This window comes from Bubalus kerabau, chromosome 4 (assembly GCF_029407905.1).
Source record: "Bubalus kerabau isolate K-KA32 ecotype Philippines breed swamp buffalo chromosome 4, PCC_UOA_SB_1v2, whole genome shotgun sequence".
NCBI lineage: Eukaryota > Metazoa > Chordata > Mammalia > Artiodactyla > Bovidae > Bubalus > Bubalus kerabau.
Window position 1 is genome coordinate 1,676,906 of NC_073627.1, and position 27,398 is coordinate 1,704,303.

The window sequence follows — 27,398 nt, forward strand, 5'->3', positions numbered from 1 at the left end:
CCAGGGACAGCTCCTGGCTGCAGGAGCCCGGCTCTGATTCTCGCTGCGAAGCCCATCGCAGCCACTGATGTGCTCATCGTCGGCACTGAGCTAACACAGGGCCAGCGCTCCTTGCTCTGCGGGGGTCCCCTCCGTCCATGGCTGGAAGAGGTCTCTCGGCCATAGTTCTCGTGATCCTGGATGTGGGTGTTGGGCTTCCCATGACCCCTTTGATTTGAGCCCCAAAATGTCTTCCCAGGCCCTGACTCCTGGCCAGGCCGGTGCTGTGGTTTGTAGGGGCGTCCTTGGGTGGCGTCCTAACTGGACAGTTAGCAGTCTCTCAGTGTCTGCTCTCCAGCCTCAGTGCCCACCGCTTCCTGCTTCACCCTCTGCCTTCCCTCCTGCATCTCTGGTGGAAGTTGCTGGGACCCTGCAGGCTTGGAGTGTGTGGTCCCCAGCCCTGAGCCAGCAGGGGCATGGACACCCCAGCTCCCTTGTCCCCAAGACTGTTTCCTAATAGTTCGCATGAACACCCATCTCAGATCTGCTGGGGAAGTCCAGCCTAAGGCAGTTGCTGAAATCAAGTGTGAATAGCTAACCAAGGCGACTGCAGCCATGAAACTAAAAGACAGTTGCTCCTTAGAGGAAAAGCTATGACAAACCTAGACAGTGTATTAAAAAGCAGAGACATCACTTTGCTGACAAAAGTCTGTATAGTCAAAGCTATGATTTTTCCAGTAGTCATATATGGATGTGAGAGTTGGATCATAATGAAGGCTGAGCGCCGAAGAATTGATGTTTTTGAACTGTGGTGTTGGAGAAAACTCTTGAGAGTCCCTTGGACTGCAAGGAGATCCAACCAGTCCATCCTAAAGGAAACCATGAATATTCATTGGAAGGACTGATGCTGAAGCTGAAGCTCCAATAGTTTGGCCACCTAATGCAAAAAACTGACTCACTGGAAAAGACCCTGATGCTGGGAAAGACTGAGGAGGAGAAGGGGACAACAGAGGATGAGATGGTTGGGTGGCATTACCGACTCGATGGACATGGGTTTGAGCAAACTCAGGGAGATGGTATAGGACAGGGAAGCCTGGCGTGCTGCAGTCTGTGGGGTCTCAAAGAGTTGGACACAACTTAGCAACTGAACAACAGCAACAATCTAACCAAGGACAACCTCTTAGATTACAGCAGACTCCCATCGGCTTCTGGAAGCCCAGCCCTCATGGAATCCAGTCCCTGACCATCCACAGAAGGCACTTCCTAGAGCAGAGCTCAGTGACACTGCTTCCCCACCAAACGACGAAAAGTTTCTCTGCAAAGTCAAGGCCAGAGGATTGGGTTCCCTTGATCCGGCCATGCCAGCTCCATGCCATGCCCCCGTGGCAGGCCTCCCGCCTCCTGGGCTCCCTGGGGGAGGTCCTGCAGGGGCCCAGCCCCTCCGCAGGCTGCATCTCGCTCCCAGGGACCCCCTCCTCCTCATGTTGTCACGTCCGGGGTGGGCTCGGTGCTCTTTCCCTATTCCCAGCCAGAATCCCGCGGGCATCTCCGCTGAGACCCTCAGTCTGCTGGTGCCGTGTCGTCCACCTCTGGGCTGGTCTCTCACTTGCTGAGGGCTCCCGAAAGACAAAGCCGGGGTCTGCCCATCACCCACACAGCTCCTGAGCCTCAGACGGTGGCTGGCACGGGGCCACCACTTGCAGAGTTAGATCAGGCTGATCTGGATGCTCCTTCACACTCAGTGCTGTGGACTGAATCTTGTCTCCTGTCAAATTCATGTACTGCACCCCTAAACCCTGAAATGATGGGATTTGGAGGGGGGCTTTAGGAGGCAATCAGGTTTAGATGAGATCGTGAGGGTGGGCCCATGATGTGTTAGTGCCCTTTTAAGACAAGAAAGAGACCAGCTCCGTCCTGTCTCCCATGCGAGGACACAGGGGCTCAGTAGGAAAGTTCTCGTCAGGAGCCAAACTTTCCAGCACCTTGATCTTGGACTTCCAGCCTCCGGTCCTGTGAGAAAATAAGCATCTGTTGCTTAAGCCCCTCACTCTACGACTGAGGGACTAAGCACAGCAACACAGGACAGGACTGCAGCCCGCCAGGCTCCTCCGTCCGCAGGATTCTCCAGCCAAGAACACTGGAGTGGGCTGCCATTTCCTCCTCCAAGGGATCTTCCCAACACAAGACTCGAACCTGCGTCTCCTGCATTGCAGGAAGATTCTTCACTCGCTGAGCCAGAGTCAGCGTTTTCCCCCCTATTCTCTGAGGGTTGGCTAGTGGGGTGGGTGTACTTCATTTACTCTGTCTTGAGTGGGGGGACTGGGTGAGAAGGGGTCTCCCAGACCCCACCTGCTCTGCCTGCACCTCTGGCCACCAGGCAGCTGTCAGCGCTTCCTGGGGCCCACAGGGTCCCCCCTCCCTGCAATGCCAACACGCTGGCTGGGCTGGGCCACCTCTGCCAGCTGCCTGCCCTGCCCTGGCCAAGACCTCATAGCCATGGCCCCACAGCCAAAGCTTTGCAGCCGCTCAGGACAGCGAAGCCGCATGGCTCCCCCTCCGGCTGCTCCAGGGTTGGGGGCTCCTGTTCTCCCACCCACCACGGCCATCAGCCCTTACGAACCAAAGCAGGTCCTTCTCTGGTGCTCATGACCCTTGCAGGGGCTCTCCCAGGGCCCCCGCCCTGGGGAAAGGCCCCCAGACTCCCGCAGAAGGCTCTGGGGATGGGCAGGGGAAGAGTTAAGCTCTGGGCTGAGGCTTCGGGGCTCAATTTCTCTGTTTCCTGTTGATGACATTATTGTCTTCCTACAACCATCGACACATGTTGCTTTCATCTGTTTCATTTCAAGACATGAGCACACTCGCTGGAAACTATGCTTAACAGCTAAACTCAAAACATTTGGGTTTCCTGTCCCTCAACTCTTGCTGGGACGCTGCACTCTTTCCTGGGTTGGTTTTTGGGTGGTGGCGGCGGCAGCCTGGGTTTTTCTCAGCCACCATATTTAACCCAGCAAAGCGTGGCTTCCTGGCTGGTTGCCGGGGGCCCATCTGCAGCTCGGGGGGCGCTTCCCGTGGTGGGGGTGGGGAGGCTGGGCTCACGCGCCCCTTCGCGGAGGCTGCACTGTGTCTCCTCACCAGCTGCCCCCCACCCTGCCCGTCCAGCTGGAAGATAGGCAGGTGGATTCTGCCCAGGCTCGCTGTGTCCTTGAGGTCCTCGTGGCCTAGACCGTCTGAACAGGGAGGTGAGCATGTCAGTTTGGACCCGAGGGCTCGGGGAACAAATAGGCCTGGCTGCCCAGGCATGGGCCTCCCCCTGGCCAGGCCTGGGATGGCAGGCGGCTGCTGGAAGCGGGCCAGCCGCATCTGGTTGGAATTGGGTTTGACACACATTTCCAAACCTGATCACAGCCCATCACCCTTCCCTGGGCTGGGGTGGCCTTGCTTGCTGACACGGTCTGCAGAGGGAGCGACCCTCCCCACTCAAAGATGAGCCTGGAAGCTGGCCGCCTGCCTGGCCGGGGGTGACTGGCCTGAGCTCAGCATCCCCAGATCCAGCAGGCTCCCCAGAGCATCTCAGACGTTTTCCTGGGGGAGAGCACGGCCTGATTCTCTAAGTCGAGGGAGGCACACACATTGCTGTCTACACGGACTTCTATGTCCATCTCCTCCTTTCGCCCTCCCGGGAATAAGGTGGTTTAGCCCCACGTCATAGTAGAGGACGTGGAGGCTCAGAACCTGTGCCCAAGGCCCCACAGCTTCCCAGTGATAAGCTGGGGTTCAACCCCGGCCCAGCCTCCCCCGTCGTCCTCCCAGCAGCCCGGGGCCCACCATCTGCCCCCGGCTGCCCCAGAGGGGGCCAGGGGCCCTTCCCTCCTCTTTTCCCTGCTTCGCCCACCCAGGCCTCTTCATCCTACTGCATTTCAGCAGGAGGAAGCAAGCTCACAGGCGCTAGTGGTAAAGAATCTGCCTGCAGTGCGGGAGATGCCAGTTCAGTCCCTGGGTCAGGAGGATGCCCTGCAGGAGGGCACGGCAACCCACTCCAGTCTTCTTGCCTGGAGAATCCTCATGGACAGAGGAGCCTGGAGGGCTCTGGTCCAAGGGGTCAGAGTCAGACACGACTGAAGTGAGTCAGCACACATGCATGTCACCATCTTGAAATTTCTAAGAACTATTGCACAGGGGATTGAATTCGTGTTTTCTGCTGTAGCAGGTTCCGCCCTGTTACCTGTTCTTTAAAGTAGGCTGATAAAGGCAGTGGTTGAAGGGGAGAGAGGCTGCCGGGTGTCTCCTCCTCCACGTCTCTCCCTGTGGACCATCTCTTGCCTGGGGCGGGACGGCCCCTCCCAGTCTTTCCGGCCCTGCTGTGATCATCTCTGTCTCCGTGGACTCTGAGCTGAGGCCTCAAACATCCCAGTTGCAAGGACCAGACTCGGAAGTCACAGTGGCTCCCGAGCCCTTGAGGCCTTTCACCAGAAAGGAAGCGGGCTCGGGACCCATCTCTGGTCTATGGCGGCCGGGCCTCTTTAGGGCCCAGTTACTGCCCTCGGCCTGAAGGTCCCGCCGCCGCCGCCTCTGCGAGGGGAGATGGCGTCAAGGAGGACATGGACCCGCTTGTGCTCAGCGGACGGACAGGCCTTGGAGCCCCTGGGGTCCCTGCGGCCCCGCGGAGTCCAGGCCTGACTCAGCCGCACCTGCGCTTACTGCCCGGGGGTGGTCACCCTGCCTGGGCCCCCAGGACCGGTGCCCTGGCCTCACACCCCGAGAGGGGAGAAGGCGCTCCAGCTCTGGGTCGCCCTGTGGGTCTCTGTGACGGGCACTTCGCGTCCCTCATCTTGGCTCTCATAACATCCCGAGGCGGTGCGGTGCCCAGGACTGGAGCCAGGCAACAAACCAGAAAAGGCAGCTTGGCAATCTGTTGCTTCCACGGTGGTTATCGATCCTTAGCTCCACTGTGGACGGGAAAATGAGGCCTCAAAAAGATGGATAGAGAGATGATAGATGGATCCGTGATCAACGGATGGATGGCTAGACAGGTGAGTGATAGATAAAAGATAGGTAGATACATGATGGATAGACAGATAGTAGAGAGACTGAAGACAGATGATTAATAGAGAGATAATAGAGAGATGGAGGAGAAGGCAATGGCACCCCACTCCAGTACTTTTTGCCTGGAAAATCCCATGGATGGAGGAGCCTGGTGGACTGCATGCAGTCCATGGGGTCACTAGAGTCGGACACGACTGAGTGACTTCACTTTGACTTTTCACTTTCATGCATTGGAGAAGGAAATGGCAACCCACTCCAGTGTTCTTGCCTGGAGAATCCCAGGGACGGGGAAGCCTGGTGGGCTGCCGTCTCTGGGGTCGCACAGAGTCGGACACGACTGAAGCGACTTAGCAGCAGCAGCAGCAGCAGCAGAGAGACGGATGGAGCTTCCCTGGTGGCTCAGATTAAAGAATCCGCCTGCAATGTGGGAGACGTGGGTTTGATCCCTGGATTGGGAAGATTCCCTGGAGGAGGGCATGGCAACCCACTCCAGTATTCCTGCCTGGAGAATCCCACGGACAGAGGAGCCTGGTGGGCTACAGTCCATGGGGTTGGAAAGAGTCAGACTCGACTGAGCGACTAAGCACACAGATAGACGGATAGATAGACGGGTGGATAGATAGGCAGATAGATGACAGATAGATAGTATTAATAGATGGATAGATAGATGACGGATGGATATGGCTTATTCAAGGTCTCAGCTCGACAGTGGTGGGTCAGGATTTGAAGCGGGATTTGCCTTCCTGACTCCCGAGTCCAGTGTGTGTTGTTGCTTCTTACCCCGACTCCTCTGGTCCTCGCTTCATTCCACTGCGTTGCATTTGAGAGCCGTGCGAGGCTCGGTTTGCAGCTCTGGGGGCTCATGGAGGTCAGGCCGTCCTGATGAGCAGCCTTGGACAGACCTAGCGCCCTCATATGCCGGACACAGCCGGCACCGGCCGCGTGCGGAAGGTGGGCAGTGGCAGTCTGCAATCGGGAGGCCGTGACTCCCTGCCTCTTTGTGTGCCCGTGTCCTGTTTCCCCTGCCTTGGGCGCCCCTGGGGAGGCCCACCTCAAAGAGCATGTTTATAGGTGAAACAACTTATAAACCAGGACGTGAAATTTTATGGGGCCAGGAACCCCCGGGCACAGCGCATGCAGAACAGACAGGCGGGTCGGCGGATGGAGACGAAACAGCCAATGAGGACCCAGCGGGAACCGGAGGCGGCCCCCCAGGCCGGGTCCCCACAGGGCACATGCGCCTCCTGACCCGGCTTTGGGGCTGTTGTTCAGTTGCTGAGTCTGACTCTTTGCGCCCCCAAGGACTGTGGCCCGCCGGGCTCCTCTGTCCACGGGCTTTCTCCAGGCACGTGCCCCCCTCCAGGGGATCTTCCCGAGCCCGGGACTGAGCCCACGTCTCTTTGGGGTCCTGCACGGGCAGCTTCTTTACCACTCGCGCCACCTGGGGAGCCCCAGGGTCCACCCACTCCTGGGGAGACTGCAGGGTTCAGGCTCCCCGGCCTCTGAGGCGACGGGAGCCCCCCCTTGTGCCCCGGCTTCTCCTGCCTGATAGCTGCACGAAGTAAGGGAACGCGGTGCTGGGTCTCGAAGGGGAAGCGGCTCGGGGAAAGCCTCCCTGAGCCGCTTCCCTTCCTCCCGTGCTGCACCCGGCGATGCCCACCCTCTTCCAGTCCTGGCTCCCCAGAACAGGCCCTTCTGGGGGGAGCTCCCTGCCAAAGGGCAGGCAGGCCCCTCCATTGTCTTGTAGAGTTGAATGTTGACACCTTTTCTCAGGGAAATCCAGAGTCCGGCCACCCTAGGGCTGGCTAAGGGGTGGGGCGAGGAGGCCCCTGGTGGGCCAAAAGGTCAGACCCCGGGGTGTGCTGGCCGGGGCCAGGACGCTCTCAGAAAAGTCAAGTTTGGCTGCACCAGCTGAGGGCCTGAGGAAGCCCACCGCCCCCGAGGAAAAGGGCCTCCCCACCCCGCCGCTCCCGCGGCAGAGCTCACCCAGGCTGGCCTTGTGGTCTTGGCCTCTAGAAACCGTCCTGCAGCCGGGGGCTCCTCCGGGGGCCAAAGTCCCCCAGGAAGACGGCACACCCCTCCGCCAGCCACCCCACCCAGCAGGCAGCGGGCAGCCGTCTCACACCTGCCCCCACACCTGGCCCAGGGGTCGCAGGTCTCCCCTGACCTTGGAACAGAGGCGGGGGCAGGGCGGGGCCCCTCACTCACCCCTTCTGGTGGCTGAATTTTCTGGCCCCCAAATCAAGCCACCAGGCGTTGATCACTATCTGATTTGTGAATTGATGGATTCATGTGAAACGTTCTGATCTTCTTGAAAAAAAATTTGTCAATTCTGCAAAAAAGACATACTCCCTTCGGGGGAGGGGAAGCAGCAGTATTATCAGCTGGGAGCCGGTCCTCTGGCCTCCTCTTCTGTGAAGCTGGTGGCATCTTCTCCGGGTCTTCTTGTCTGATGAGCTGGCCAGCACACAGTGTGTTTGTCCCACTCAATTTTTTCCCGGCGTTTTCTAAGCGTTGGGGTGGTTCCTTGGTATTACCAAGACGGACTTCACACTTTCAGTACATTAGTGTGACTTGTTCTGTGCTGAAGTTATGGGGCAATGGTTATCAAGAGAACATTGGTACAGGAGTGAGGTTCAGGTCTCACATTTTAATTTCTGGGTGGGATACTAATGTTTTTTGCTAAGAAGCCATTGGGTAAGCACAGGCATACCTGATGTGCAGGTCATTTCTCTGCGTCTGTTCAGGGGACATCCTCTCGCGGTTGATGGCTTTCAGTCGCTCAGTCCGTCCAGCTCTTTGCGACCCCGTGGACTGCAGCACACCAGGCCTCCCTGTCCAACACCAACTCCCGGAATTTACTGAAACCCCATGTCCATTGAGTCGGTGATGCCATCCAACCATCTCATCCTCATCTCATCAATAGCTGTCCTGACTCAGGACTAAAGGCTGGACCCTGGGGAGGGCACTTCTGAGACCGGCGTCTCGGTCCAGGCGGATGGTCCCTAGTTCCCTCCTTCACTACCACCTCTGTCTACAGTATGGTTCAGCCATTTATCAAGTCCTGACTTGGTGCCTGGGAGGGGCTGGGCTGAGGGATGCGAGTGTGCTAGAGCATGGCCCCTGCATCCTGGGTCCGTGGCTGAGTGGGCAGACCCAGAGGAGGTGGGGGTGAGTTCAGCTCCAGGTTGCCACCAGCGCCATGACAGCGGGAGGAGGTTCTCCAGTCCGGGGAAGAGGGATCAGGCCTAAAGAAGCCGGAGGGGCGGCCGGCCAGCAGGGGACTCCTGTGAGGAAGGGGAATGGAAGCTCCGTGTGAGGTGGACACGCAACTGGAGGCCAGCCCGGCCGACCACCCCATCGCCTCACACAGGGTTTTGGGCCTGACCGAAGGTCATGTGCAGCCGGGGTTGGGGGGGAATCTGAAGGTGGGAAGGACACAGTCAGCTGGAGAGCGCCTCGCACTCTCTTCGCAGCATCACCTAAGGGCCCCAGGCAGGGACTGGAAACTGCAGGCCCGGGGGACAGTTAGGTAGGACATGCTGCTGCTCCTGGCAAGAGAGAAGGGCCAGAGCCATGTGGTAGTGGCAGATACGGGGAGAAGGTGGTGATTTGGGGAGATTTTAGGAGACAGAAGCATCAGGGCTGGACGCTGGGTGGGCGCACGTGAGGGAGAAGAGCTTGGACTGGCCCAGGTTTCGCTCGGAGGCGGCAGGGGACGCGGGATCACTGCCTGACAGAGGCCGCCTGGCTTCTACGAGAGACAAAGGTGGTTCCATTTGAACGGTGTTAAATTCTAGCCATCTGTGGCCAGTGGTCCAGGATGGGGAGGATGAAGGAGGCTGGTGAAGAGGTGGGGCTGGAGGGCTGGGAGGCCTTGATCCCTGGAGAGATGGGCTCGGAGCTGTGGATGGAAAGAGGAAGACACCCGACAGGGAGGAGCCCAGAAAGGGAGGCGGCCACCGTTAGAGGGTCATCCTGAAGAAGCCAGCGGGACTTGAGAACAGGAGCGCTGCAGGCGCGCGCCCAGGAAGGCCCGGACTCCCCAGGCAGGACGCCCCTCACCGGCGCACCTGTAGACGCCTCTTGAAGGACAGCAGGCAGCCTTCTGGAGCCAGAGCTCTGAGGCCCAGGAGACGGGATGAGGACCTCGCTAAAGCATCACCCAGGACGTGTCATCGGGAAGCCTCAACAGAAACAAATCCAGAACCTCCCAGGTGCTCCGGGGCAGCCCACGGCCCTGCCGAGCATCCCGGGCCATGTAGCCAGCCCTTCAGAGCCAGGGAGGCACCGAGCATCAGGCAGAGATGCCGAGGACAAATGAAGAGACACTGACATGCAGGAACAAGGGGACTGATCTCAAGCCCGGGACAACTGCCCCTTCCAGCAGCTGTTTAAAGGGAGCAGGACAAAACTTCAGGGGCAGAAAACAAGAAGGCCCACGGAGGGCCGCCGCTCAGGAACACAGACCTATTTACTTACAAAGTTTCACGTGTTGCCAGTTGGAATGCTGACTTCAGGGACTTTTTTTTCCTATCTGTCTTTCACTTCCTTTTCTGAAAACAGCCTTTGTGTGTTTGTATCTGCTGGACACTCAGGAGGCGAGAACTTCAAAAATCAGAACCTCTTTCTGGATTTGTTTGACTATGGATGGTCTCTTCTGGTGACAAGCTCCTGAAAGCCCATCTCCCTGAAAACTCCTGGTGGGATGCCAGCCATGACAGCAGTTTCTAGCTCCATTTATAGTAAATATTAAAAGCACCTGAAGGTAAATCAGATTAGGAAGTTTTAAATTATTGTTTAGCTTTGTTGTTGTTTGTCTGACTCTTTGCAGCCCCATGGACTGCAGCACGCCAGGCCTCCCTGTCCTTCACCAGCTCCTGGAGCTTGCTCAAACTCATGTCCATCATGTCGATGATGCCATCCAACCATCTCTGTCATCCCCTTCTCCTCCCGCCTTCAATCTTTCCCAGCATCAGGGTCTTTTCCAATGAGTCGGCTCTTTGCATCAGGTAGCCAAGGTATTGGAGCTTCAGCTTAAGCATCAGCCCTTCCAGTGGATATTCGGGGTTGATTTCCTTCAGGATTGACTGTTTAGCTTAATTTCATTCTAAATTGAAGAGAATGAAGATGATCATTTTTATTAAAAATAGGTTTCTCCTCCAAACTGCTGGGGATGGGGCTGCCTAAGACCTCACTTTTTCGCCTGTGGCTTGAAAATCCCCACCTTGCCATTCCCACCCCCTCCCCTCCCGAGGGGGAGGAAGCAGAGCCCACCTTTTCCCACTCCCTTCCTCCTCCCAGACTCTGAGGGCTCCACCCCACCCTCAGCTGCACCCACCCCACAGAGTCGCCGTGGAAACACCTGTCACCACTGAAGGCTTGGCAGCATCGCCCAGGAGCCACAGAGGGAGCCCACTTCTGGGTCAAGGCCGCCCATTGGTTGGAGCCAAACGAATGTGCTTCCTTGGCATTTCCAGCTCAAGCCCAGCAATGATGCTTTAGGACCGCATTCCAAATTATTCTTACATTGTAAAGTAAATTGTACTAATTAAGATGGCTGATGACTTTTTCGGCTTTTTTTTGGGGGGGGCGGGTATCACTTAAGTTGGTGATTTATTTCTTTTAACTTTATTGGGAGTATAGTTGATTTACAATGTTCTTTTCATGAAATGATATTTATCCGTCCTGTTATAGAAGCCAAGGACCCAGGGTGAACTGCCCAGGTCTGGTGACCATAGTGTGGAGCAGAGGGGATGGACTTGAGGGTTCTAGCTCAGCTTGGGAGTGGGCCAAGGAACCCGGGGAAGATCTCCCTTCCTCTTTGCTTCAATTTCCTCATCTCTTAAATGATGGGTTAGATTAGACCCCATTTTAAGGCCTCCCCTGGATGGAAGATGCTGCCAAAGATACACTGTTGTTTAGTTGCTCAGTCACGTCTGATTCTTTGCAACCCCACGGACTGTAGCCTGCCAGGCTCCTCTGTCCTTGGGATTCTCCAGGCAAGAATACTGGAGTGGGTTACCATGTCCTCCTCCAGGGGATCCTCCCGACCCAGGGATGGAACCTGCGTCTTCTGCACTGCAGGTGGACTCTTTACTGCTGAGCCACCATAGGGTTTTAGTTCCCCAACCAGGGATCGAACCCGCAACCCCTGCATTGGACGCAGAGAGCCCTAACCACTGAACTACCAGGGAAGCCTGCAGCTGCTGCTGTTTCTCTGGGGTCCTGGGTACGAGGCCTCTGAGAGCTAGCCGACAGCACAGACCCCTTTGCGCTGAGCCCTGCCCCTCTCCCAGGAGGACAGCAGAGGCTGGGGGTCCCCTCTGCAGGCACCCCCTGCTCGGTTTCCAGCCCCCTAGGCCAGAAGCCCCTAATTGGAGGGCATCACTGCTCCAGAGATGGGAGTTACTTCCCAGAACAGCTAACAGGCTATTGAGGAAACAGGGACTGCAGAGGCTGCCGTGGGTGTCCAGTGTGGTGCCTCCACACAACAGCCTTTGGAGGGGTGTCCCCTCCACTTTACAGGTAAACACAGGGCCTCAGAGCAGCTGGGTGACCTGCAGTTTCTAGAAACATTACCTGCATGTCTCTCCACCCCCTCCCCACACAAAGCTGCATTGTCTAAGGTGGCAGTTTTCCAAAGAAATAAAAGACAGACAGAGTCACTGACTCTTCGAGAGCAATGTCCTGGGTCTGAGCTGCTCTGAAGTCGCAGCTGGTGTGACTTCCCCCCCTCTGCCCCCCCAGGAGGTTTTGTCTAGCTGACTCAAGATTGGAGATCTGGCCAGGTGCCTCACAGGGAGCCCTGCATTTTCTGGGATTCTAGGATTTCAGCCCGGTACCTAATTCCAGAAAAGAATTACTCTCTGCTTTATTAAACTTGTCTGCGCTTAGGCCAAGTGGGCTGTTGATCCTCCGTAGGGCTTGTCTTCAAAGCAGGGGCAGTGAGCATGTGCAGAAATCCATCACCTTGCTTTCCAGTTTCCAGGCAACCGTGCAGGATTACAACCAGTCACATGACGCTGCGGCTGCCAGGGAGAAGGGGAAAATGGAAAACTGTGCTATCTTGAGAAAGGGGCTGGGGAGAAGCAGGGCGCTTTGGCTCCTCCTCCAGAAATATCATCAACAAGTAGTCGGGGACCCGGGGGCTTGAGGGGCTCCTGGCTTCTGGGCCCTTGGCCCAGCCCCAGCGCTAAATGTACCACCAGGGGACAGGGCGGGGGAGTGGGGGGAGGCGCTGGCCCAAGGTGACCGAGCACCTGTTCTGGAAACCGGGCTCTCCAAGTGCTCACTGCTGAGAGCGCCAAGCGGAACCCGCCCTTGCTCCTGCGGCCCAGTCCTGGGCTCATAGGGAACAGAGGGCGAGCCCTTTGGTGAAAGCCAAGCCTGGGATGGTTGGGGCCAGGGGGCTGTGCAGGGTGGGAGGGGGTGGCAGCTGGGGGGGAGGAGAGCCACCCGTGAAGACTGAGTGCCCACTGCCTTTTAGAGCTTCCTCTTCCTGATCGCTGTTTATTTTGATTTTGGAGTTTGCACTCCCCCACATTGTGTGTGTGTGTGTGTACGTTGTGCACACACACATGCACACACATGCGCTGCTGTTGTTTATATTGTAGATGCTTATGGCAATGCATCCCCTTCCGCATACACTTCTGGTCCTAGATTCACACCCTCTGTGGCCGAAAGGCTCCTGGGAACCCCCGGACAGCTCCGGGCTCTCCTACAGTTCCCTGAGGGGGTGTGCAGCGTTCTGAAAGGCTGGGGAGACGAGGACTGGCTTCCAGCGTTCTCACACCCAGCAGCAGCAGGTCCCAATCCAGAGCTAACTCATCTGGCCACTCTTGTTCACTGGTCTGCCCCAAAGTGGCCATGGGTTTCCTGGCCTTGGACCACTGGCTTCACGCCAGCCTGGCCACCTGGGAGGTGAGCCTGAGGAGCAGAGCGTGGACACAGAGAGGCAGGTCTTGGGGAGGGCAAAGCCCTGGGGGCTCAACCTGCAGGGGCTCTGGGCCCTGGTCACAGCCTGGGAGCATCTCTGCGGGCACAGCAGGTCACGGCACGCCCCCTCTTCCTCTCTCCCTGCAGAAACCTACGCAGTCAGAGAAACCTGTTTCTTGCGTGTTTTGAAGTCCTAATGGCCTGATGAAGGTTCAAGGCCCCTCTGCATTGGGAAGGATTTGCCCTCCATTCAATTCACTAAGAACGTAAATAAAGAAACAGTAGAGGTGGAAAGCCAGTGCTTCGATGACTGAGGATGCCAAGCTCTCCTCTCCCCCCTTCTGCAGCAAGTCTGGGCTCCACCTTTGTGTTTTTTAAGAGGAGGAAAAATCAATTATTAGCTCATTTGAGAGATCCAATAGATGCGTAAATAAACAATGTTCTGGGTTTGTGGTATATTTTCTCATTATTCTAAGCGAGACGGTTGTTGGGTGGATGTTGGGGGTACTGAGAGGTGATGGTGGGGTGAGGAGTTTTCACTACATTAGCACTGAGAGTCCATGGGGGAAAAGACATCCTGTGTCTGTTTAATATGCAACATCCGGAGAGTGGGGGATGCAGCTGATACCGAAAGATGGGGGTGTACCCGCTGGGAGGGTCCTGATGGCCAGGTCGGGAATGTGGGGTTAAAATCTGCAGGGAGTTGAGGCTGGCTTCCCAGGGAGGCTTCTGGGCCCACCTCCAGCCCCCAGGCCTCTGCAGGCAGATTCACACCATCTTCACACACCCACCGACCCAGGCACGCGGGGTCCTATCACAGCACGCACGACTTCTGGTGCAGGCCTGCGTTCCTCCTACGACACTTAGCCGTCCGCCCCTGGTCTAGCACTCTTATTTTTATTTTTATTTTTTTACAAGCTTCTCTAAGCCCAAATTCCCAGGGAAACTTGTACAGAGGTAGAAAAGTGTTTGATGATAGAAAAGGAAAAAAAAAAAAAATCTGCCTGCTTGCAGTTCTCAGAATGGCCAGGATGCTACAATAAACTGTTGCTTTCCCGAGCTGGGGAGGACTGGGACAGGCTGGCGGAGGAAGCCGGAGCAAAAAGGCCAGAGCACTTGAGAGGCGGAACCAGAACTCGGGCCGGGCGCGGGCGGCCGCGGGGGCCCGGCGGGGCGGGCCGGGCGCGGCCCCTTTAAGGCGGGCGGCGCGGGCCGGCCGAGCGCGGCGGGGATTGGCGCGGCGGGATCAGGGCGGCGGGGCGGGCGCGCGGGGCCGGCGGCGCTTTGATCAGGTCCTGGCAACTCGGTACCGCCGGGCGCCGGGAAGTGAAGAGAAGCGCTCGCAGCCATGAATCGCGGGGCCGCCCCGGGCCCGGGGCGCCCGGGTCCCCCGCCGCCGGCTGCGCTCTGAAAGGTGGGACGGAGGCGCGGCCCCGGCCGAGCGGCTGCCCCGCGGGCCCCCCGGGCCGGGGCCGAGGGCGCGCCCGGCGGCGTCGCGGGCGCCGGGGGCGGGAGGGGCTCCGGCCCGGCCGGGGGCGGGGGGGGGGTGGGCCGGGGAGGGGGCCGCGAGCAGGCCGGGCGCGCAGAGGGGCGGCGGGGGCCCGGGGGCGGCGCGGGCGCGCCGGGCGCTTACCTCCCTTTCAGGACCGTGCGCCGGCCCGCGCCTTTGAAGTGCTCAGTGAGGTCCGCGGCGCAGTTTTTGTTGGAAGCGCCGGGAGGACGTGGGGTGCGCGGAGCGGCTGCTGGAAGCGGCGCCCGCGTCGAAAGCCCGGCCGGCGTGGCCGGGGGGCCAGGGCGGCCGCGGCGGGGCGAGGCCCACTCGGATCTTCCGCAGACGCGGGGCGGCCGGGCGCGCCGCCGCCGCCGCCTCCCTCGCCGCCGGGCTCCCCGCACTCCCTCCCCGGCCGCGCGCCTCCCCATGCTCCCCGACGCTGGGTCCGGCCCGGGGGGGCCTGGGGCCGCCGCGGCGAGCCGATCCGGGGGCCGGGGCAGGGGCCCTGCCCGGGGCGCCCGCGAGGTCTGGGCGCGGAGCGCGCGCGCGGACCCCTGGTGAGTGCGAGGCCGCGGCGGCGGGCAGCCCGCGCGCTTTGATGTGCCGGGCGGCCCTTTGAAGTGGGCAGGCCGGCTATTTCGGGGCGCGCTCCGGGCGGGCGCGCAGAGGGGTGGCGGGCGCGGCGCCCGGCGCTCCAGGGGGCTCGGCCGGGGTGGCGGGGGCCGGGCGGAGAGACTCGAGCGATCGGCGGGGGCGGAGCGGGGGCAGACCCCCCTCCCCCGGGGGTGTCGCGCCGGGGCGGCGCTGGGTAGGAGTCGGGGTGCGAGAGTGCGCCGGGGCGCCTTTGGGAGGTGGGATGAAAGGGCGGCGGCGCCCCCTCCCCCGCCCCCTCCCGCCGCTCTCTCCTCCCCTCCCCTCCTCCCCTCCAGCCCCCGGTCGGCGCAGAGGGGCCCCGATCGCCGGCCGAGGCTCAGTCTGCGCGCCGGAGCGGCCCGAGCCCGGGGCGCCTGCGTTCCCCGCGTCCCTCTTGCCGCCGGCCCCGCGCCCCGGCCGCCCCGGCCCCTCGTGCGGAGAGGCCGAGCCTCCGCGTCGCCATTGCTGGACCGGCCGCCGCGTTCCGGGCTTCTCTGTGGGCGCCTCCGACTCGCGCCCGGACTCAGGGCTGCGAGCACCTCCCGGGGCTCCGGACGGTCGGGGTGGACCGGGGCCGGGGGACGAGCCGGGGTGGGGGGCGCTCGACAGCGATGAGAGCCGGCCCTCGGGCCCCCTTCGTCTTCCAGGTAACGGGGCCGCCCCCCTTCCCCTCCGCCTGGGCAGCGCGGCGCTACCGGCGGCCTGAGGCCCCGCGCGGGGGCCCCGCGCGCCCACCCAGGGCCCCCAGCCTCCGGTTCGGTGTCGCGCCCACCCGCCCCCCCCAGCCCTCCCCTCCGCTCTCCCGAGTTTGATCCTTCCCATGCTGGGGTGAGCGGCTGGTTTATTGGTTAGATAAGACTTTTTGCTTGTGGAAAAAAGAGGCTTGAGGTCAGCAGAGTTTGGGATTCTTGGCACAGGCGGTGGTAGCGTGAGACGGTTTCTGATCCGGTTTTGTAGGGTTTACGGCTCCGGGGGGGCGGGGGGCAGGGGGCGGCGAGTCCTGAGGCTTCTCCGCTCTCTGGCAAAGTTGGGAGATCAAAGCCTTGTCTGAGTGAGTGTATTTCTGGTTTCGGGGAACCGGGAAAACCGAGGTGTAGACTGAGCCGGATTCTTGGCGGGAGGCGGGGCGCAGCGAACGTTTCCATCTGGGGGTGGCGGGGGTGGGGGGGGGTTCCAGCTGGGAGTCCGGGAGCCCATCCCTCCCTGTGCTGGGCGGGCTGCTTGCTCGGTCGAGGCTCTTCTGAATTTTTAAGGAGTGGGAAGGGGTAGGTGGGGGGATGGGAACCAGATGCCGGGGAAGGGCACGTTTGGAGCTCGAGTATCTGTGCTGAGAGCCGCGTGGGGAAATTGACCGAAATTGGTTTCACCTGCGCACCGCCCGGCGGCTCGGGGCGCGCGTCTGTGGAGTGGGTGCTGTCCCGGCGAGGGGAGGGGCGCGCCGGGCTGCGCTGCGCGCGCCGGGGCCGGGTGGGGTTTTGGAAGCCGGTGTCTTCCACCTCCCGGGCCCTCTGCCCCACCTCCCACCCTCCCCGCGCCCCTTCCCCGCCCCCGCCCCCAAGCGGGGAGCTCAGATTTCGCCTTTGAAAAAGCAGCGTCTGATACTTTAGATGAGCACCTCGCAGATAGCTGGGTTGCTTGATTTGAATTTGAGGAGTTGAAAAGCCTGTTTACTTTCTTGCTTTGATGTTGGGTAGATCTGGTTTTGATTATATCAATACCCTTTTCTCTCTGCCTCCCCCACCCCCTTCCTTTTCTTCCCAGAAAGGAGGCTCAGATGAGTCCCTGCTGACTTGAGAGAGAAAGAGAGACCACGCTGATTGCTGGGAGGAACTGGAAGAAGAAAAAAATTCCTAAACTCAGCGAGAAGAAGGCACTCGCCATGAGCAGTGCTGTGCTGGTGCCTCGGCTCCCAGACCCCAGCAGCAGCTTCCGCGAGGATGCCCCGCGGCCCCCAGTGCCCGGGGAAGAAGGGGAGACCCCACCGTGCCAGCCGGGCGTGGGAAAGGGCCCGGCCGCCAAGGCCCCGCCCGTCTCCCCCAGCGCCCGGCGGAACGAGGGCGGGCTGGGGGAGCCGGAGGGCCGGGCGTCCCCGGATTCCCCGCTAACCAGGTGGACCAAGTCTCTGCACTCCTTGCTGGGCGATCAGGACGGTGCTTATCTCTTCCGGACTTTCCTGGAGCGGGAGAAATGCGTGGATACTTTAGACTTCTGGTTCGCCTGCAATGGATTCCGGCAAATGAACCTGAAGGATGCCAAAACTTTACGAGTAGCCAAAGCGATCTACAAAAGGTACATCGAGAACAACAGCATCGTCTCCAAGCAGCTGAAACCTGCCACCAAGACGTACATTCGGGACAGCATCAAGAAGCAGCAGATTGACTCAGTAATGTTCGACCAGGCCCAGACCGAGGTCCAGGCCCTGATGGAGGAGAATGCCTACCAGACGTTTCTGACGTCGGACATATGCCTCCAGTACGTGGGGAGCGGGGGCGAGAACCCAGCTTACCTGAGTCAGGGGGGCCTGGGCAGCCTCAGGCTTGTGTGTGGCTACCTCCCCACCTTGAACGAGGAGGAGGAGTGGACTTGTGCCGACTTCAAGTGCAAACTCCCCCCCACCGTGGTGGGCTTGTCCAGCAAGACCCTGAGGGCCACAGCCAGCGCGAGGGCCATGGACACCATCGAAAGCGGATACAGGTAAGCCCTGGGGTGGACGGGGGGTGGGGGATGAAGTGGGCTCTGCAGATGTTTTGAGTTAAGGAGGGTGGATGGATGGATGGTCAGATGTGCTGCTGAGGCTGACAGAGGTCTGTCTTGCACTCGGACCGCTGGCCACGAACCCTTTGATCTGGCTTTCTGTTGTTGAAAGGAGAGGAGAGGGATGCACGCACAGCTAAATACCCGGAGTCTCCCAGTGCCAGCTGCAGACAGTGGCAGCAGAATGCCTCAATGTGGTTACTCATTATCCTGCACCAGTCTTAGAGGGGCAGCGGAAGGGAGAGTCAGTCAGTCACTAAGCGCCGGTTTGGGAAGGGGTCACTCAGTGGCGAGGAGTGAATGGGGCTGCAGAGCCCGCTGGGTTGAGCTGGCGGCCCAGGTGGTAGCGTGTGTGCCCAGACCACGGGGGTAAGTGGGATCGTTTGAACTTTTATGTTAAGAGCCAGCAGCTGGCTTAACAACTGGGCTTGTGGTTCTTTATGGAACGAGATGTGAACCCTGCGAGGAATCCTCCAGAGGAGGCAGGGACCTGTGACTCCCCAGTGAAGGGTCCTGTGCTTTTAGAACCTGCTGATAGGTCTTACGTGCTTGCTGCCCTGGGGGGCAGACCCCGGTTGGTGCCTGTGTCACTCACTGCTGATGGAGAGGAGGTTCTGGCGGGAGAGGACTTGGGCCTGGACTGCCTTCTCTCTTGGAGGCTTGGAGGACAAGCAGTTCTTTATAGAACGGCCAAGTCTTAAGATTCTTGACCTTTGGAGGCAACTTCAGACCTCCTGTTGGAATGAGTTTTTCTGTTTCTCTCTCTTTCTCCCCTTCCAAATATCCAAAGAGAAGGAGCCTCTGAGTTCCAGGTTGTTGCTGATGGCATGCGGGGGAGGGGCCGGCCGCTGGGCTGCTCTTGGAGCAGCTTATCTCGCTGACCCTGTGGGAAGGGGCATGCGACCTGGCTGCTGTCTCTGGAGGTTGCCTCCCTCTGTAGGGTCCGGCGGGCCGCGGAGGGGCGGGGAGCCGGGTCTGAGCCAGGAAGCTGGTGGTCCTGGGGTGGACCTGCTGGGAGGGAAGGGTGGCGTTGGCACCGCCAGGGGGCGCTCCTGCGGCTCTGAGAGCTGGTCTCCCGGGCGGACATGTGGTCCACCACCACCTTCGATGGGACCTGACTGGCTTGTGCAAGGGCTCCAAGGATCATCGGAACCGAGTTGTTTCAGCATCTTTAAGCTATGGTTTCGGGCTGTTAGGAGAAAGATGCTGGCTCTGACTTCTGGGGCTGGCAGCCCCAGGCCACCTGCCACCCCTGCCCGTTCCGTTATGCGGATACTTGGGGAAAGCCCCGCCGGCATCCGTGCCCTCCAGGCTGGCAGCGGTCGCCGAGGCTACTTAAGGCCTGTGGTCAGGCGGCTTCTCTGGGGGCCTTGAGACAGTGGGGCTTCTGTGTCCCTCCGGGGTCAGGGCCCAGAGGCCACCTTTGTAAACCGCGCCCTGGCCGGTTTTGGAGCCATTCGGGCTCCGGGGCGGGACCCTCCTGGGACCCTCCCCTTTGTGGGTGGGCAGTCGGGACCCCGCCCCCTCCCGGCCCAGCCTGGGTGTTTCTACCAGGATTCAGCTTTAACGGGGTGTCTGCAGGCGAGCATCCTCCTTTGTGTTTCTTCCGTGCCTCTTTGGTTGGGATTGGTGGGCGCTGTTCATATGTAAATGACACCTTTTCTTTGGCCCCTTGGGTTTCCTACTAGATTCCTGCCTGACATTGTCCCCCTGTTGGGTTGAGAGGCTGGTACCTTACCTAGACTGCAAGTCTTACCTGGGCATTGTCAAAGAGGGATTAAGACCTACCCCAGTATTTTTTTTTTTTTTTAACGTGCAAGATACTCAAGGGTGCCTGTGGTGTGTTAGGAGCTGCCCCGAGCTGTTCACAGGCTTGAGGTGCAGCCCTGACCACCTCTTCCCACCTGGGCTAAAGTCTTGCTGAAGCCGAGAGGGCACTGTCCCTTCTGCTGATGTCACAGGTTGCTGTTAGGATCAGAATAATGAACAGGAAAGGGACATGGTTTGAACAGACATAAGGCATTATAATTAGCTTGATTTACTCATGCTCACCGTTGGCTGTGTGAAAAGGGCAACCAGGTTCAAGTCTCACTTGCAAAGAGTGAGCCTTGAGTCTTAGCCCGCGTTCACTGTGAACCTTTGAAGCAGTTTGTGTCCTTTCGGGGGCTCTGAAGAGCTCCAGTACCTTAGTCCTTTATGTCTCAGTGCAGAAAAGAACTCAGATGCAATGTGACAGATAAGAAGTGACTTGTTAGAACACGACGCTTGTGAGGTTTACAAGCAGGCAGGCAAAGGGGTGCCATGGCCCAAGAACTCACTGGGCTACAGTTTTATGATCACGGAAAAGTGGGGAGGGGAGAAGAGATTCTGTGACTCGTGAGCAGACGTTATGCTTCCAGCCTCAGCTCCTCCAGGTTGAGCAGGGGAGTTTTATGGTCCCTATGTGGTCAAGCCAGGGCTACAAATGACTGTTTTTTATTGTGCAGAGAGCTTGTCCTGGGGCTCATGAACTCACTGAGCTCCCGAGTAGGATGTGGGGCTCAGGTCAACCTTGTTTTACTGTTTGGGGGCACGACCAGTGCTTCTGTTGGTGGTTTTGTTGTTAAGCAAGCGTGCTTTGCCTTTCTGAGTGATCACTGACTTACAGGGGTCTCCCACATTTCTTCTTACCACCCCCTGTGGGAGTAACTATGTCATCACCTGCTTTGTCCCTTCACTCTGTGCCTATCGGTCTTAGGTGTCCCCTCCCCCGCCCCGACCTCCTGTACTTGTTGAACTTGTGTCCGCGTCCCCAGCTAGTTCCTGGGATGTAGGGAGCGCCTCCAGCTCAAGTCAGCCTCCCCTCCACTGATGAAGCCAGGTCCCTGGCCTACAGACCGGCTCGATTTAGTCAAATGAAGGAGACAGGGAGCCTGAGTCCTGCTGAGGGCTCCCTGTAACCAGCTGCTGAGGAGCAGGCTTGGCAGCTGGATGCCAAGGGCACCAGCTGGTCCCCAAGCCCTGAGTTTACCTTGGGCACTCAGAGGAGCCTCACTTTCAAAGACTTGGTTTTTGTTCTTACTGATTTGGTTGGGTTTCATATAAAGGGGCTTTCGTGGTGGCTCAGACAATAAAAAATCCACCTGCAGTGCAGGAAATGTGAGTTCGATCCCTGGGTTGTGAAGATCCCCTGGAGAAGGGAATGGTTACCCTCTGCGGTGTTCTTGCCTGGAGAATTCCATGGACAGAGGGGCCTGGCGGGCTACAGTCCATGGGTCACGAAGGGACACAGACTCATAGAAGAGGAGACAGGGTCCTCAGAGGAGGGACACGCACGCACACGCACACATGCTCCCTACCTCCCTGGAGGACAGCGGCGTGGTGGGGGGCTGGCCTGGCGCTGGGATGCCCTCTTGGTGGTCTCCCGTCTATCACTGGCTCCCCGGCCTCATGGCCTCCTTGTACATCAGGGGCCCAGCAGGTATCCCCTGCCAGCTGCCAGTGCTTCCTGTCCCCCCTAAGCCATCGCCGATGGGGCCCGTTTCTGTGGAAGCCACAGGAGTCCAGCTTGGCTTCAACATCATGGAAGAACATGATGCCCGAGGGAGCTGTGCTGGGAGCCGGCCGAGGGGGGCGCTGTGCCGATGCGCGCCCCGTGCGCCTCGCCTTCGAACCTGGCCTCGCCCTCCACCATCCGCACCTCCCTTAGAAGATGCTGCGGGAGGGAGCGGCCCCTTCTGGGTGGGGACTTGGTGAGGAAATCATTAGAGGGCTTCTGAAAAGAAGAGCCTCAAACGCACAGCCTTAGAAGCGAATGCCTTTGAAGGTGCGTTGTTTTGAGAGGGGCCCCAGAAAGGGGTCCCAAAGGCCGGGTCTGCTCTCTCTGTGTATGGGCCTGGCCCTGGAGTCGGGGGTGGGGATGGGGCCCCGGGATCGTGGGAGATAACAGATAAGACCTGGCGGGGGGCATGTGGAGCAGGGTCCCAGGGGCCTCTGCCCCCTGACTGCCGAGGCCCTGTGCGCCCTGAAGCCGCGGGCCTGGGGGTGCCCAATGCGAGCCCTATCCCGGCCTCTGCTCTCCGGAGGAATAGAGGGGGCTTGCAGCAACTGGGAGCACCATGGCCCTGAAGAAATAATCCGCATCTGGGTACAATTACTGTAGCCTGGTTGAGTTTCTTTGTTTTTTTTTAAAGCGATCACAAGAAAGGATTTCTAATTCATTTTCTCCAAACTTTGTGGAGGTCTTGACAAAGTTCTGGGTTTTTAAAAAAAAAAAAAGAAAAAATCAAGTCTGGGTCTCTCCCTAGGACTCTCCACCTTCCTCTGAGTCATCTTGTGATGATGGAAGGAAAATCCCTGTACTTCACTGCAGGGACCGAGCGAAGAGCAGTACATTCCACGTGTGATTGCTGGTGGCACAGTAGCCCTCTGTTGGGAGGGAGGGAGCCCAGTTTATTCTGGGGCCCCGGTGTCTGGCCGAGAGCGCAGAGCAGTGTCCACACACAGCGTCTGCAGGAGGCACCTTGCTCTGCTGGGGGTCTCAGTCACGCCATCCCTGCGGCCTGGTTGCAGCCCTCACCTGGTGGTGCGGATGTGTGGAGACCGCAGAGATAGCAACGCAGGGGATGGGCAGGGGCACGGAGGCTATTTAAGGCTGTTTGGGCTTTTTTGATCTCTGTGTTACACCTCTTAGATGAAAAACCTGTTCAGCAACTGTGTCCTAGGTCCTTAAAAAGGGAGTGTGGACAAAGCTGTGAGCTTCAGCCATGAGCTACACGCCGGGCAGTGCCGGGGGTTGGGCCCCAGGGAGGCAGACAGGTCGGCCGTGCTCTCAGGGGGCTTGTCACCTGCACACACAGGACAGGCCTTCACGAGGGAAACACACCAGCGCTGTGCAGTCATCCTGAGAAACACTGCCCGAGAATGCCTTGTTTTTGCTGGTGGGTGGTTTTCTGGAGAGTTAGCATGACCCCAGTAAAGTGCCCTCTTACCACGACCCCTGTAAGCATCACCCCCTTACCATGACCCCTGTAAACAGTTCCCTTGGAGGGTGTTTCCAGCCCGGGGCCAGTGGCTGTGTCTGAACCGCACGTTGTTGGAGGTGGCCCCATTTCTGTGGAGGCTGTGATACCCCGGGACACCCAGCCGGCTGGGAGCTTCCCGGTTCCACTTGACGGAGCCCTTGAGGACCGTCACCTCCTCCATCCTTCTTGTTGCTCAGTCGCTCAGTCATATCTGACTCTTTCGCGACCCCATGGACTGTAGCCCTCTAGGCTCCTCTGTCCGTGGGATTTCCCAGGCAAGAACACTGGAGTGGGTTGTGATTTCCTCCTTGAGGGGATCTTCCCGAACCAGGGATCAAACCTGTGTCTCTTGCATTGGCAGGCAGATTCTTTACCACTGAGCCCCCTGGGAAGCTCCATCCTGCTTTGAAGCAGGGGCCTGTCCAGGAGATTGGAGCTTTGGGCCACTTTAACATCTTGGCGACCCCATAACCTGCCCCCACCCGCTCCTTGGGGCCACCTGACCACGGGGAAGCGTTTTCTTCCACTCCCCTCCTGTCCTGCCTGTAGTGGAGACACCGCAGAGTGTGTCTCCTCGCGAGTGCTCGCACCAGCCGCCCCTCACCCGCCTCTGCTCTGGGAGGACCACGGGCCTCTTGTGGGCAGTCCCCTCCTCCCTCTTCCTCCTGCCCTGCTGTCTGGAAACGCCACACTGGAGACATGAGCACCAGTTCCAAGTCATGGAGGATCCCCCGGCCTCCTGGCATCAGCACCGAGAATCCGGGGCAAGGAGGGAGGGGCCAGGCCCCCCTACCCTCACAGGTGGGCCAGCGAGGCCAGAGCGGCGGGGCCGGGCAGGGTGGCCTGGCCCAAGGTGTCCAGTGGGCTCACGCCACACTCCTTGCGAGCACTTCCTGGGCGCTACTCTGCCACCTGACGTCTCCGAGATCTGGTCTCGCTCAGACCGGCAGATTGGGGATCTCTGCTGCCAGCAGCTCCTCCAGGACCTGATGTGGGCTCCACGGGGCCGCCCCCCAGGGCGTCACCCCCACCTGGGGCTCCGTCACTCCTTGGGGGGCCTTGCCAATGACCGGGTGGCAGACAGTCCTTGACCACCTCCTGTACTGGCGGGGGTGCGGCAGGGAGGAGATGGGACCCCACCCACACTGAGCCCCGAGCTGATGGTGGTGCTGGTTCAGTCACTCAGTGACGTCCAGCTCTTTGCAACTCCATGGACTGCAGCACACCAGGCTTCCCTGCCCTTCACTCTCCTGGTCTTTGCTCAAACTCCTGTCCATTGAGTCGCTGATACCATCCAACTGTCTCATCCTCCGTCAGCCCCTTCTCCTTTTGCCCTCAGTCTTCCCCAGCATCAGGGTCTTTCCCAGTGCGCTGACTGTCCCGTCGCTGGCGGTAGCGCTGGTCTCGTTAGCGGTCTTCGCTGAGGCTGGGGTTAGATCAGGTGTAAGGTCTGTCCCGCCGGGAGCTGTCACAGCGTAAGTGGGACTTGTCTGCTTTGTCGCTGCGGCCGGAGGGCAGGTCCCGAAGGCAGGACCCCTCACACCTTCATTCCAGCCCCGGTGCCCACCCTCCTCGGGGCTCTTCTGCCCAGCTGTGCAGCAGCTCCCTGCCCGCCCCCCACCTCAGTCTGACCCAGGCCCCCTGGATCCCACGGCTGCTGGGAAAGCCTCAGGCCTCTCCCCCACCCCACCGCCACCCAGGGTGGAGGACCTGCTGCTGCGCTTCGCTTCCCTGGCCCCCACCCCCATGTCCCATCCAGGGTCACCGGGCCCACCTGTCCCAGGGAGCATCCCCACCACCCCACCAGTTCCTCCACCGGGGAGCCCGGACACCCGCCACGGGTCAGTCGTCCTGGCTCTCACGCTGGAGTGTCTTTCGACACTGAGGCTAGTCCTGTGTGAAGAAGCAGAGAGACGGGCTGAGGGGGAGTCGTCCAGATGGGTCCCACACTCACTGGCTGCGGTTCTGTGATCCAGGGCCGCCCGGGCACGTCTGTGAAATGGGCACACGACCTCTTCACCCCGGTGGCCTCGAGGATCGGATGAGGTCGCGTGTGTAAAGGGCTACCTCACTTCGTGGGCGGGGATGCTCCGTCTGCAGACTCAACTCCTCTGTCATCCGCTCGCCTCCCCTCCAGGAGCAGACTCCTCTGGAAGTGTCCCTTGAGGACTCTGAGCCCCCCTGAGCCACCTCGGGCGCAGACAAGCCCCCTGCTCTCTCCCCAGGGCAGGTCAGTGGCTCCATGGGCCCCCTGTGAGCCTGTTCACTGCCCAGAGGATCAGCGGGCCCTGGGCAGCAGGCTGGGGACTGTCCCAGGGTCTCCTGGGCGCCCCGGGTTGGGGCAAGAGTCGGGATGCGCAGCTGTGCCTTTCCCCGCAGGTCCTTCAGGAGGAGCGACCCCGTGAACCCGTACCACGTGGGCTCCGGCTACGTCTTCGCGCCGGCCACCAGCGCAAACGACAGTGAGATATCCAGTGACGCGCTGACCGACGACTCCATGTCCATGACGGACAGTAGCGTGTAAGCGCCTTCTGCTTTCCCACCACGTGCCCGGCTGGCAGTGTGGCCCGCGGGAGCAGCGGGGTAGGGTCCTCGGCCGGCGTTGTGAAGCCCACCCGTGTCCGTGTGGGCGTCTGTTGGCTGGGACGGGAGTGAGCCGCTGGCATGGCTCAGCTTTAATGCAGGAGGGTCCCTTGGGAGCCTGGGTAGCAGGAGGCTTAGAGCCTTGAATGGGGATCGGAAGGTATCCTCACAGAAGACAAGTGAACTAAGGTAGATGGTTAAGGGTAACGCCTATAGGTTCCCTGAGTGCAGACACCTCCCTTCTGCTTGTCATTTCGCCCACTTTCCCTGTGGGCAGAAGAGCTTGGCGGGTCTTGAATCCAGGTGTTGCATCTGCAGAACGGACAGGTGGGAGGCAGGGGGTGCGGGAGGCTGTGTCTGGGCTCAGTGACAGCGGAGTCCAGAAGCCCGAGTGCTCCCCAGGCCGCTGCGTGTGATGCCCCCTCTCGGATGGTTCAGTTCAGCAAGTGCCAGTGTGGTGCCTGCTCTGTCGCTGGGCGCTCTCTCCAGAATCGTCTCGGATCCTGGCTCTTCTGCAGATGGACGGCTGGGGCTCCTGAAGGCAGTCCCAGCCATCAGGGTGGTCAGATGGGGTCAGCGGGCCATGGGCAGGGTCATGCTTTGAGCTGGAGGTCGTTTGAGGTCGTGCAGTGGTGACCTCTGTGGATGGAGAACAAGGACGCTCTGTGAGTCTCAGGTGTGTGGGGGTGGGGCAGTGGCGTGGACCAGACATCCCCATCTCCTGCCAACTTTAACGATTCTGATTCAAGAGGCTCAGAGGTGGAGCCTGGCTGGGAACCACCACTCTAGAGATGGTCTTTGGCGAGTCTTCCTCACACGCTCTGGAGCAGAATCTGCTAGGGGGCCGCTTTCTACAGGCGCCTGTGAAGCCGTAGCCGCTTCTGGCACACGCATTTCCAGTCTGTCCCTTCTGTCTTCCCAAGACTTTCCAGCTCTTCTTCCAGTTTGCTTGAAATGATCTGGTTTCCATTGGCCAGAGATCTGTTGCTTGGCCTGCGGCATGGAGCCGATTGAAAGGAAAGTGGACGTGTTGGTTTGAGATTTGACTGTTGAGTTTCCCGGTGGCTTTTATTGTATCACCTCAGATTCCCCCGTTAGTAAAAGGAGAGAGACGTTTAAGGTGAGATTTAATACAAGAATAGCTCTTTGGCTTGAGTGAAATGGAGAGAGGGAAGCCGTCATTCATCCAACATGAAGAGATGAGGGCTCTTACAGAGGTGAGGCTTCCATCGTTATTGTACTTGGAAAATACATATTTCTTAAAACAGTGTTTTTGCTCTCTCCTTATTGAATAGTATTAGACAAGATGTATTCTGTTTCTTGGTCCAATAATTAATCTGAAGTTCTGTTTTCATACCACATTGTAATATGATCTCACAGAATTCAACATTGTATAGGGCTTTCTGCCCCCAGGAGGCTTCCCTGGTGGCTCAGACAGTAAAGGATCTGCCTGCAATGCAGGAGACCTGGGTTCGATCCCTAGGTCAGGAAGATCCCCTGGAGAAGGGAATGGCAACCCACTCCAGTACTCTTGCCTGGGAACTCGCATGGACAGAGAAGCCTGGCGGGCTGTAGTCCATGGGGGTCACAGAGTCAGATACGACCAGGAGACTGACGTTTCCACTTTCACACTTTCTGCCCCTAGAGGCACTGGTGCCTCCCCCGCCCCGAAAACACTTCTCTTTCCTCTCGGCCGCGCTGCTGCTGTCCTTCTCTGCTTGTGTGCTCGTTTCTAGCACCACTTTTCCTCTGGTTCTTAACTAGAGTGTGGATTGCATGGGAGTCAGTGTTACGTGTAAAACAGGAGTGTAAGTTGGGTCTGAATGAGGGTATTGAGTGAATCTCCTAAGTTAAACATAGTTGACTTAAGACTGTGAGGCTTCTATTTAGTTTTCTTAGAGATTATTTTTGGCTTGCCTCCTGCTCTGCATCACCGAGGTGTTATTCTGGGTTTGGGATGAGGTAACTTGGGT

General features: G+C 59.2%; 1 protein-coding gene and 2 long non-coding RNA genes across 3 annotated transcripts in view; 2 read left to right on the forward strand and 1 right to left on the reverse strand.

Moving 5' to 3' along the window:
- Positions 1-7,330: 7,330 nt before the first annotated feature.
- Positions 7,331-9,227, reverse strand: LOC129648538 (uncharacterized). The gene is made up of 2 exons (XR_008712771.1): positions 9,096-9,227; positions 7,331-8,309 (listed from the first exon to the last, which is right to left on the reverse strand). It is a non-coding gene; the product is annotated as an uncharacterized LOC129648538 (long non-coding RNA).
- A 168-nt stretch (positions 9,228-9,395) lies between these two features.
- Positions 9,396-10,583, forward strand: LOC129648539 (uncharacterized). Its single transcript, XR_008712772.1, has 2 exons — positions 9,396-9,790; positions 10,371-10,583. It is a non-coding gene; the product is annotated as an uncharacterized LOC129648539 (long non-coding RNA).
- A 3,605-nt stretch (positions 10,584-14,188) lies between these two features.
- Positions 14,189-27,398, forward strand: part of AXIN2 (axin 2) — a 28,550-nt gene continuing 15,340 nt past the window's right edge. The window contains exons 1-3 of the mRNA XM_055574959.1: positions 14,189-14,374; positions 16,847-17,779; positions 25,222-25,362. Of these exons, the coding sequence (XP_055430934.1) occupies positions 16,965-17,779; positions 25,222-25,362 (956 nt within the window). The 5' untranslated portion in view covers positions 14,189-14,374; positions 16,847-16,964. The remainder of the gene's footprint in view (positions 14,375-16,846; positions 17,780-25,221; positions 25,363-27,398) is intronic.